A 12170-nucleotide genomic window follows, 5' to 3' on the forward strand; every position below is an offset into this window, starting at 1 on the left:
AATGAAGCTGGAGGCAGTAAAAGAACCCCGCTGGCTAAACTACTTAAACACGGCGGGTTTGTTCAGGACCCCCAGTACCGGTTAGCGGGATCCAGGGGCTTTGTTTTCATAATCTCTGATGAACAGCTGACTTCTGAGTCACAGTGTCAGGTTCAATTCTGGTCAATAACCCAGCAACACTGTCTCTACAGCTCCTGATTACTGGTTCCACTGATTAGTTATTCATCCTTCGCATTATCTATCCCAGAGCTGTTCATACTGTTCACATTGTATAATTGAATAATAATAATAACTGTCATAATTTACTGGCACATTTTGCACTCTTTGTTGCCTCAACCTGTCTACTGTAAATTGTTTCAGTTTAGAGTGTGTATATATTAGTGTGTATATCTTGTCTGTTTTGTGGTTTGTTTTGTATGTGTAAGGGCATTGCGAGCAATGATGATCCAAAGCAAAATTCCTCGTATGTGTCCTCATACCTGGCAAATAAAGCTGATTCTGATGATAGAAAACCAAAAACGCCAAAAGTAGTTCAAGCTGATCCCCAGAAGATTGGGGGCATTTGAGAAAACATTTGGGGCTGCAGCCCCAGAAGCCCCCCCCCCCCCCCCCCTCCTGCTCTTCCCCCAATGTACAAGCATAATTTACAGTGGGGACAGGCAGTTACAACCTCCCCAACAATCAAAACTAGTCAGTGCACCCCCCCCCCAAAAAAACCTTATATAATTTCTTCTACATAAATGAAGACGTGCAACATAACTTGATGCAGAAAAGGCCCAGATTGCTGCGGAAAAAAATCATCTGAATAGAGGACATGAAGTGTTTGATACTCAAAATATCCATGTTGAACCCAAAGGTTTGCCCCTGCCCTGATCTGTAGCGTGACGTCTTTCTGTTAAATGGATTATTACAAAATTGGTATCGAAAGAAATATCGATTAGGAACAAGAAAAGCTATCAAAGTCATGGTAACAGCACCGGTGGAGTTGTGTTAGTGATACCCAGGCCTGTGCTGGAGATGCTGCATGCTGGTCCATGATGTGCCGAGTCACCCATCATGTGTAATAGCGATGACACGGCAGCAGCGGCAGCGGTGCAAACAGCTGCAGCGGAGCGCGCTGCGGGCAGTAAAGCGACCCGTAGGGCGGAGGGTGTGAGGATGTGAACCCGGCTGCCTCCTCCGCCTCCACATCCGCCTCCTTCCCCCCCTGCACACGCTCCTTCTTCCACTTGGTGCGCCTGTTCTGGAACCAGATCTTGACCTGCGTCTCGGAGAGGCGCAGGACGGAGGCGATGGCGTGGCGCTCCAGCACCGACAGGTAGTGGCACCGGTGGAAGCTGCGCTCCAGCAGCTGCAGCTGCTCCGGGCTGAAGGCGGTGCGGACCCGGCGGCCTTTTGCCTTCGAGCTGCGAAGCTTCTCCTCCTCCGGGCTGCCCTCGGCCGCGGGACGCTGCTGCTCTCTGGGTTCATCTCTGCCTGGAGAAGCACCTGGAAGCAGGGATGGAAGAAGTATTCAGAATGCTTTACTTCAGTAAAAGTACTTATAAAACACTGTACAAATACTCTGTTGCAAGTAAAAGTAAAACTCTTCCTCCCGCTCTCCATCTGTGTGCAACCTCAGCCCATTAACGCATGTTACTAACTCAACTTCTTCCCTTTCCCGGAGTCTTGTGATCTATCGCCCCTGTCCTGAGATTTGAGATAACTGTTGTTGTAATTTGGAGCTACATAAATAAAAATTTGAATTGAAATTAATTGAAAACGTTGATTAAGTAAAAGTATAACAAGTATCATATCATTAAAGTAGTAAAAGTAAAAGTGCTTGATGCAGAAAAGTCCTCACAGTCTGAAAGAAGATGCGTTCACGTGCATTTTGTTTTGGACATTTTACCTAATATCAGCATAAATCATCCCCTAGATGATTACATTAAAACAATTCTTTTTTGAATTACACCTTTCCGGAAAACGCTATGTTTAAATACGAAAATGAGGCACTATCTTAACCCTTGTGTTGTCTTGAAGATCAACACTTTTGTTGACGCTTTTATTGATGTTTTTTTTTTACTTTTTCTTACATTCTTGTCTCTTTTTTCAACACTTATGACTTTTTCTTTCAATGTTTGTCACTTTTTTGACTTTTTCCACACCAGGTAACACTAACTTATTAACTTTAGTTTTACAATATTTTTTGGAATTTATGGTCAATAAACCTCATTTATAGGAAATTATACCTAATGTTTGAGTTAGAAAAGCAGAAATTAGGAATTATTGAGACTAAAATTAAAGGAATGGATGTTGATGATAATCACAGACTGGAATATGTCAACTTTTACTCAATACTATTTCAAAAACACTTCACTTTGTTTTACAATGCTATAAAATTGAATAAGACCCAAATTAATGAAGTAGAGATTTGTACTTGGCAAAGAGCGTTGGAATCAATCATGTTATTTTGGGGAATTAAAAAGAACATTGATACAGGAAAATGGGTCAATTTGACCCGAGGACAACATGAGGTTAATGTAACTTTTGGTCAATTTAAATATTTGTTTGTCTATTTTTGACACAAATAGACAAATAAACATCTAAATGCAATATAACTTTTTTGCACCTTACATCCCACTCCATGTGTACTTGTCTTGATAATATGTCTTATTTGTAAATGTATATATTATGCTGACATGTGTCTGTGTGTCTTTCTCTATGTACCACATGTCTATTTGTTGAATGTATAGAGTCAACACCAAAGTCAAATACATTGTGTATATAAGTATACATCTATTTTTTTCCCACATAGTCTGAAAGAAGATATGTCAGGGAAGCAAACTAGAGAATTAAAAATGAAAAACTAACTTCCTGAAATATATTTTTGGTATTACTATTAAGTTTTCTGACATGTGTTTTAAAATATGCAAATGAGGCATTATCTAAAGCTATAACTTTCTGTTGGGTTCATTTTGGAGAAATCTGCAGACACAGGATAGACCGAGGATAAAAGAAAAAAAATACACCTTTTCCCCCAAAAGTCGAAGACACGTCATGGAGTTACCGTAAAATTGAAAACAGAGTCCCCTCTTAATGCTCACCTGTCGTTGCATCTCGAGCACAGATTCCTCTCCTCGTGAACTTTGTTGGATCCAAAATGTCCTCCACAGAAAAAGGCGTCCTGTGGCTGAGCGGACTTTTGGCTGCGACTGGCTGCATGTCTCTCACTCTCTCTCTCTCTCTCTCTCTGTGGATGTGGATCAGGACGCAGGTGGAGGCCGAGTGCACTGCCTCCTGATCTGCTCCGGGGTCTATATATAGGCCCATTCAGCCTTTTGCGCGCGCAGCCGGGGCTCTTTCACATTTACATTTCATTCAAAAAACTTACCCGAATGAGGCAATTGGAGCCTCTGTGTGTGCCGACACGCTTCTCCCCGTGCATGCCCCCCCCCCCTTTGCGCGGACACTTGAAAATGCAAATGGCGCGCTCTCAGCTGGAGATGCGCTCGCCCTGTTATTTATTACCGGGCATCTGGTTGAAACGTGCCTCCTTTCTCTCCCTCCGTGTTCCTCATTGTGGTTGGTCTTGTCATTATTTGCGAATGGGAGATGTTGCGGTGCTCGGACACGTGAACGCGCCTTGTGATGCTAATTGATGGACTCATCAAAGGGAAAGTTGGAGCCTTTTCTCTCTCGTTGTGGCCCAGTTTGCATTGACTCGTTTGTCTTGTTGAGTGGAACATTCCCAAAAAGCTCAAAGCACAAAGCTCTTCGGTTTAATTAGAAGCCCACTAACAACTTTATGAGAGCCACTGACCATCTGATCACGTTTTTCTTTCTCTTTTTGTTGGGGTACAACCAAAACGGGCTTGCAGCCTCCATTCTTTTCATTGGAATCAGACTGAGAAATAGGTTTATTGCCAGGTAAGAAGCACTTACTAGGAATGTGCTTTGGTTTATGATGCATACATAAACACAATAATACAAAATAAACAATAAATACAGAAAGAAATAACACATACATACATAGGTCTACGTATTAAGAAGGAAAGAAGAGGCTGCATGGTTAAAATATGAGGGATGTGCATCATTCGGATATGTACAAAAATACTGAGCAAATGTACAAAATAGAACATATGGTTGGTATAAACCAAAGAACTTGATGTAATTAAAGGAAATATTATGTAGGCTGCACCATAAGTACGAAAACAGCTGAGAAGAAATAAAACAGAGGTCAGTCAAGTTTTCCTGAACATTTAAGGCTTGTTTGGGTTTCACATTTCTCAAAGGTTTTATGAAATTAATGCAGAATGCCTCTTATTGTCATCATACACGTGTACAACGAGATTGAAAGCGACTCCTTTTCCAGTGTGAACAATGTACGTAGGAGAACTATAACAATATGGAGTAAAATAAGTAGTGCAAGAACCATGGATTTGTAAAAAATAGAAAGATAAATATGGATTATGTACAGTGTGAAGTAATGATATTGCACATGATTGAAATGAACACTTCCTTTTAGAAAATTGCAACCCTACGTTTTTTTTTTTTTCCAGGTATTTGACTTGTTGGAGCTCTGCAGAGTGTAAAACAAAATATTAAAAAAATATCCTTTTTTGTGTGCAAATATTGAGAATAGCATTAAGTTATTGTCCTTGTGCATGTGCGGTTGTTGAAGTCAAGCAGGCACTATGAAAAGACATGCCGCTAAAGAGAAAAAGAAGAAACCTCACCTACAGTCAAAAACGGTGAAATTGAAACCCACTGGTTTCAATGTAGCATCACTTTGTCAGACCTTCCTCCACAGCGCTGCGGAAGAGGGTCTGACTAGTCTGACTAGCTAAGATCACATGTAAAAGGACAAGTTTGGTTTTGGGTCAGTTTACTAATGACAACAAATCCAATAAAAAGACCAAAACCATCCCATCAACAATCTTTGTAGCCATTAATAAAACACTCAATCACGCCGTCCTGCTGCCACACCACACACACACACACACACACACACCACACACACACACTCACACACACACACACACACACAACACACACACAGCACCAAATGTGGATTATACTTTACAAACTTTACGAATAGTTGAAAATTACAACACAAAGGAGGTGGAAGTTGACGGACATCTTAACAGAATCCAACATATTATGAGCAATTATAATAATGAATGAATAATAGTTTGCACTATTCAGCAGCTTCCACCTCTCGGTTTATACAGATATCATCCAACCATCTATATATACCTCACATTTACATAACTCCCTACTGTCTACTTTTTAATATACTCACTTATTCTGTATTATTGTACATGTTGTAAGTTAGAGCTGCAATACTTACTACTGCACTTTCTGTATTTACTATATATTATATATATATATATATATATATATATATATATATATATACACAGTATATGCTCACACACACACGCTGGCACTCGGGTTAAAACTGCTAAAAAAATGCTAACTGCATTTCATTAGTTCTGTACTTGAACTCTGCTTAGTGGCAATAAAAAAATGAAATATCTCTAATATAAATCCCCACTGCTGACAGGCTGACAGGCCTCAGGTAGCCATGCACAGACACAGTTAATCTTTTTAATTCACTGATCCACATGTAGGTTTCAATATTATTTATAAAAGCATGCCAACAATTACTAGGCTATTTTAATAGCTTACTATTTTATGCAAAAAAAAAAGGTTACGTATGAAGGCTTTAGTACATGTTAATATATGTAGCTCTAATTCAGTTAAGGGGTCCTTGGCTTAATACAATATACAATATACGGTAGCACGAAATGGAAATACTCAAGTAAAGTACCCCAAATTGTACTTGTGCATCACTTCCTCAGTCAAAGCACTTTGTTTTTAAAGGTGCCATACACATACAATTGTTAAAGGAATACACAGAAACACAGACAGCAATGTGACGACATCCTGACTGAGAAGATGAGCTGCTTTTTCAAAATATCATCAAAGGCTGGAGCTCTCTTTGAGGAAGTGGAGCCTTTGACTTGTTGCTCTTAAGATGAGTTTATGTTGAATTAGTCTCATCTGCCTCCAACGGCTTCATTAACTTCACAATCCAGGAAACAGGCGCGTCTTTAAATCCACATTATCGGTTATAGTTAGCTAACACCCAGAGAGGCTGTTAATCATGTAGTAAAGGAGGGTCCGGGGGGGCATTAGGGGTAAATGATCCTGTGGAGGCAGTAAGTCATAAAGGGGGCAGCTGCCGGCGCGCTCGCAGCTACACCCCCCCCACAGAGAGACGGGTATAGAAAGCAGAAGAGAGGCCGGCTCGACGGGACAATTAGCAGATGTCACCGGTAGCCTGACCCCCCCGACCCTGGACTCTGTTACTGCAGCACAACGGGGAAATGGGTGGACTCTGGGGGTGTGTGTGTGTGTGTGTGTGTGTGTGTGTGTGTGTGTGTGTGTGTGTGTGTGTGTGTGGTGGGGGGGGGATGATGAAGACAGAAAATATACGTTTGTGTAGATAGAATAGGAGAGATGTGACTTTAGCTGTGAGTGCAGCAAGGTTTTGAGTTTTAGATTTAATTTTAGTTTTTGTTGAGTTAGTTTAGTTTGAGTTAGTTTAGTTTAGTTTGAGTTAGTTTAGTTTAGTTTAGTTTGAGTTAGTTTCAGTTTAGTCTAAGTTAGTTTTAGTTCAGATTAAGTTAGTTTTAGTTTAGTTTAAGTTAGTTTTGCTGTAGTTTGAGTTAGTTTTAGTTTAGTCTAAGTTAGTTTTAGTTCAGTTTAAGTTAGTTTTAGTTTGAGTTAGTTTAGTTTGAGTTAGTTTTAGTTTAGTTTGAGTTAGTTTAGTTTGAGTTAGTTTTAGTTTAGTTTGAGTCAGTTTTAGTTTAGTTTGAGTTAGTTTAGGTTGAGTTAGTTAGGGTTAGGGTTTGCTAGTTTAGTTGAGTTTCAGTTGTCTGAAAGGTTTAGTTTCAGTTTTTAATATTTCGTTTGACTCCACGTAAATGTCTTCTTTACTTTTCCAACCTCAACATTTCCATTTACCAGGGCTGTAGTCAAGTCCACCTTTGTCGAGTCCAAGACCAGGACTAGTCGAGTTCAAGTTAAGACCGAGTCCAAAGGGTTTGAGTTCGAGTCAAGACTGAGTCCAGGACAGAATAAAGGTTTTATGCATGACAGTATCAAGACAATCATTTTGGGTTTCACTTTCCCTCCAATATTATTATCAACATAATAAAGACACCTGGACTCGGTCCAGACCAAAAGCCATATTGGACAAGACCAGTGGCCGAGACCGAGACAAGTCAGAGTCCAAATACTAGCGAGTCCAAGACAAGTCCAAGTCCATATAAAAACAGTCTTGAGTCCGGACTTGAGTCCAAGACTGAACTCGAGTACTACAGCCCTGCTTTACAATACCTTTTATTAATAAATTAAATTAACTTTTCCAACCTCAACATTTCCATTTACCAAGGCTGTAGTCAGGACCACCTATGTTGAGTCCAAGACAAGTCCAAGACCAGGACTAGTTGAGTCCAAGTCAAGACCGTGTCCAAAGAGGTTTGCGTCCGAGTCAAGACCGAGTCCAGGACAGAAAAAAAGGTCTTATGCATGACAGTATCAAGACAATCATTTTGGGTTTCACTTTCCCTCCAATATTATTATCAACATAATAAAGACACCTGGACTTGGTCCAGACCAGAAGCCACATTGGGCAAGACCAGTGGCCGAGACCGAGACAAATCCGAGTCCAAAGAAAAACGGCTTGAGTCCGGACTCGAGTCCAAGACCGGACCCGAGTACCACAGCCCTGCCATTTACTGTCACGCATTAAAGAGCGTGTATAAAAAAGCTTTGAGGCCACGTGAGACCACCCCACACACGTTCTGAAACTCAAACCTGATTTGAAGGTTTTGTGGTCCCGGTTCAGGCACCAGTAAAAGACGCGTCGAGCACAAAGACAAAGTGTGCCTGCAGACGTCCCACAAAAGAGCAGGGGAATGCAAAGAGCACCCCTGGGTGCTGCCATAAATGCCTTTAAACCTTTGTTTTGGGAAGATAATAGTGTGTGTTCTCTCCTCCCTTTTCCTCCTGCGATGGAGACACATCTGTGACGTTGAGACAGCGTCAGGACGTTTTGACAGGGGACTGAATTCATGTTGTCCTCGGGTCAAATTGACCCAATTTCCTGCATTAATTTTCTTTTAAACTACCCAGTTGTGATTACCCAAAATAACACGATTGATTCCACACAACGCTCTTTGGCACAAAAACATAGCAGCCAATAATTAATAAATTATTCATTGAAATGTTGCTGTGGCAGCTGCACCCGTCCCATTATTAATTATTATCTGTATGAAATTGGACAATGTTTTCTTTCATGTGTCTTTCCTGCTAAAACCGGTTCTAACAGCCATAAAGCAGCTGTTCTAATATGACGATTACTTATGGTTTAATTCAAACATCCCAACTACTTTTAGATGGGTTGTGAAGAAATGGGGTTCATCGTTCATGTCCCCCTCAGAAGGAACTCTAACCCTCATGTTGTCCTCATGTTTCCCTCATGTTGTCCCCATGTTGTCCTCATGTTTCCCTCATGTTGTCCCCATGTTGTCTTCATGTTGTCCCCATGTTGTCCTCATGTTGTCCTCATGTTGTCTTCATGTTGTCTTCATGTTGTCTTCATGTTGCCTTCATGTTGTCCTCATGTTGTCCTCATGTTGCCTTCATGTTGTCTTCATGTTGTCTTCATGTTGTCCCCATGTTGTCTTCATGTTGTCCTCATGTTGTCCTCATGTTGTCTTCATGTTGTCTTCATGTTGTCTTCATGTTGCCTCATGTTGTCCTCATGTTGTCCTCATGTTGTCTTCATGTTGTCTTCATGTTGTCTTCATGTTGCCTTCATGTTGTCCTCATGTTGTCCTCATGTTGCCTTCATGTTGTCTTCATGTTGTCTTCATGTTGCCCTCATGTTGTCTTCATGTTGTCCTCATGTTGTCTTCATGTTGTCCTCATATTGTCTTCATGTTGTCTTCATGTTGCCCTCATGTTGTCTTCATTTTGCCCTCATGTTGTCTTCATGTAGTTCTCATGTTGTCTTCATGTTGTCCTCATGTAGTTCTCATGTTGCCTTCATGTTGTCCCCATGTTGTCTTCATGTTGTCCTCATGTTGTCTTCATGTTGTCCTCATGTTGTCCTCATGTTGTCTTCATGTTGCCCTCATGTTGTCCTCATGTTGTCCTCATGTTGTCTTCATGTTGTCCTCATGTTGTCCCCATGTTGTCCTCATGTTGTCCTCATGTTGTCCCCATGTTGTCCTCATGTTGTCCTCATGTTGTCCTATATCAATGTTCTTTTTAATTCCCCAAAATAACATGATTGAGTCCAACGCTCTTTGCCAAGTACAAATCTCTACTTTCATTAATTTTGGGTCTTATTATATTTTATAGCATTGTAAAACAAATGGAAGTGTTGTTGAAATAGTGTTGAGTAAAAGTTGACATATTCCAGTCTGTGATTATCATCAACATCCATTCCTTTCATTTTAGTCTCAATAATTCCTAATTTCTGCTTTTCTAACTCAACCATTAGGTATAATTTCCTATAAATGAGGTTTATTGACCATAAATTCCAAAAATAACTGTAAAACTGAAGTCAACAGTCAACATTGAAAAAAAGTGTAGAAAAAAGGGACAAAAACTTAAGAAAAGAAATCGATGAAAACGTCAACAAAAGTGTTGATTTTCCATTTTGACGGGAAGACAACACGAGGGTTAAGGTTGGGAAGAGTTTTCCAGTTCGGGGGTGAGACCTGAACCAGTTCTTGTTCAATCTGCGTCCTCCTTTCACCGTCTTCACCCTCGTGTTGTTGCCCCGCCGACCAGGATAAAAAAAAACACTTGTTGTCCCAATCTCAACGTTTTTGTTACTTTTTTCCAAAGCTTTTCTTTATGTTTTTCATGTTTTTATTTACCTTTTGAGTCACTTCTTTTCAACATTCGTTTTGCTTTTTTCTGATGTTTTGTCACTTTTTTAACGTTTTTGTCCTCTTTTTTTCCAAAGATTTTTTTGACTTTTTCATCCGATGTTTTTGACGTTTTTATCGTTGTGTTGACGAAATGACAAAAACATTTCCCAAAGTTTTGAAATTTCTTCTTCACATTGTCGGCACCAATTTCAAAGTCACACATTTCTGATCTTAAAAAAAGGTTAAAAAACGGGTCAAATTTGACCCAAAGGAAAACATTAGGGTTAAAAAATCAAGGCAGCTTTATCTGTAGAGCACATTTCAGCAACAGGGCAATTCAAAGTGCTTTACACAAAATCAGTTAAACAGATAAAACACAAGTACAAACAGTTAAAAATCATAAGCATCAAAAACCGGTAAAACACATGAATAGACAGTTACAAAATAGAAACATTAGGACACAAAAAACACAAGAATAAAAGTTACAGTGCAGCATAAGAAATTTAAAGAAATGAGCATTCATTTAAAGAAAGGCAGCATCAAATAGAAAGGTCTTCAGCCTTGATTTAAAAGAACTGAGAGTAGCAGCGGATCTACAGGTTTCTGGGAGTTTATTCCAGATATGAGGAGCATAGAAACTGAAAGCTGCTTCACCCTGTTTAGTTCTGACTCTGGGGACAGAAAGTAGACCTGTCCCAGATGACCTGAGAGGTCTGGGGGGGTCATAGTGTAGTAGCAGATCAGAAATGTATTTTGGACCTAAACCGTTAAGTGATTTATAAACTAGCAAGAGTACTTTGAAATCAATTCTTTGATACACAGGAAGCCAGTGTAAAGACTTCAGAACTGGAGTGATGTGATCCAGTCTCTTGGTCTTAATGAGGACTGGAGTGATGTGATCCAGTCTCTTGGTCTTAGTGAGGACTGGAGTGATGTGATCCAGTCTCTTGGTCTTAGTGAGGACTGGAGTGATGTGATCCAGTCTCTTGGTCTTAGTGAGGACTGGAGTGATGTGATCCAGTCTCTTGGTCTTAGTGAGGACTGGAGTGATGTGATCCAGTCTCTTGGTCTTAGTGAGGACTGGAGTGATGTGATCCAGTCTCCTGGTCTTAGTGAGGACTGGAGTGATGTGATCCAGTCTCCTGGTCTTAGTGAGAACTGGAGTGATGTGATCCAGTCTCTTGGTCTTAGTGAGGACTGGAGTGATGTGATCCAGTCTCTTGGTCTTAGTGAGGACTGGAGTGATGTGATCCAGTCTCCTGGTCTTAGTGAGGACTGGAGTGATGTGATCCAGTCTCCTGGTCTTAGTGAGGACTCGAGCAGCAGCGTTAGTAATTAGTAAATACATATAATATATATATATATATATATATATATATATATATATATATATATATATATATTATATATTATATTTTAAGCTTGTACTCTTCACTGTAGATCAAATTTCCAAATTTGGGAAAATAAAGTGACTGAACTGAACTTGTTTTGCATCACAGATCTTAGATTTTGTGGTTTATTCCATTTCTTTTCCTCCCTATATTTGTATTTGCAGTCTTGTACATTTTGACATGATTTGTCTCATTTTAAGGACGTTTTGATCCTTTTTCGACGTGATCAATGTCTCTTGCAACTCATGGTGAATGGTTCTCAAAACTTTCAGATCACCCTGTATTTTGTCCAAGTCAGTAGAGAGTTAGCTAATTAAACCGTAGTAACTGTCTCTTTAAAAAAAATAATAATAATAATGCAATATAATAATAATATTGACAATCAACCACCTCTTGTAATTTTTGCTGCAGACCCCCCCATCACCCTTAAAATGCAAATATACATATCAGAAGAAAGAGACTTTAGTCTTTTCAAAGTCTTCTATCATATATAATATTCCTTCTTAGGTGTCAAACTGTTTTAAAATCATGTTAATTAATTTTTAGGCATAAAATGTTCCACAATGTGACGCCTTACGTGCCTACAGATGTGAGCTAACAGATCAAAAATTAAGAAGTAAAGTGTATTATTATGTAAATAAGATGGACGGATGGACGGATGGATGGATGATGGATGGATGGATGGATGGAAAAAACACTTTTTAATTAACTGCACTGAACTTATTTTGCATCCCAGGTCTAATTGAATGGATGGAGGTCGGGTGCAGTTCGCATGCCAGCCTGCGGTGGCGCTGCTGAGCTGAACCGCGGCAGCAAACCGGAAGCTGACGCTCCGTCTCCG

General features: G+C 40.0%; 1 protein-coding gene across 1 annotated transcript; it reads right to left on the reverse strand.

Annotated features, from left to right (window-relative positions):
• Positions 1–1054: 1054 nt before the first annotated feature.
• pnx (posterior neuron-specific homeobox) lies at positions 1055–3204 on the reverse strand. The gene is made up of 2 exons (XM_032508143.1): positions 3087–3204; positions 1055–1488 (listed from the first exon to the last, which is right to left on the reverse strand). The coding sequence occupies exons 1-2, from the start codon at positions 3202–3204 to the stop codon at positions 1055–1057; spliced, it is 552 nt and encodes a 183-aa protein (XP_032364034.1).
• Positions 3205–12170: the final 8966 nt, after the last annotated feature.

The sequence above is a fragment of the Etheostoma spectabile genome, unplaced genomic scaffold, assembly GCF_008692095.1.
Source record: "Etheostoma spectabile isolate EspeVRDwgs_2016 unplaced genomic scaffold, UIUC_Espe_1.0 scaffold00006399, whole genome shotgun sequence".
Taxonomy (NCBI): domain Eukaryota; kingdom Metazoa; phylum Chordata; class Actinopteri; order Perciformes; family Percidae; genus Etheostoma; species Etheostoma spectabile.

Coding starts and splice junctions, on each gene's coding strand:
- pnx (XM_032508143.1), bottom strand. CDS start 3,204: ATGCAGCCAGTCGCAGCCAAAAGTCCGCTCAGCCACAGGACGCCTTTT. Junction 1,489..3,086: donor TGCTCGAGATGCAACGACAG/GTGAGCATTAAG, acceptor CCCTGCTTCCAG/GTGCTTCTCCAGGCAGAGAT.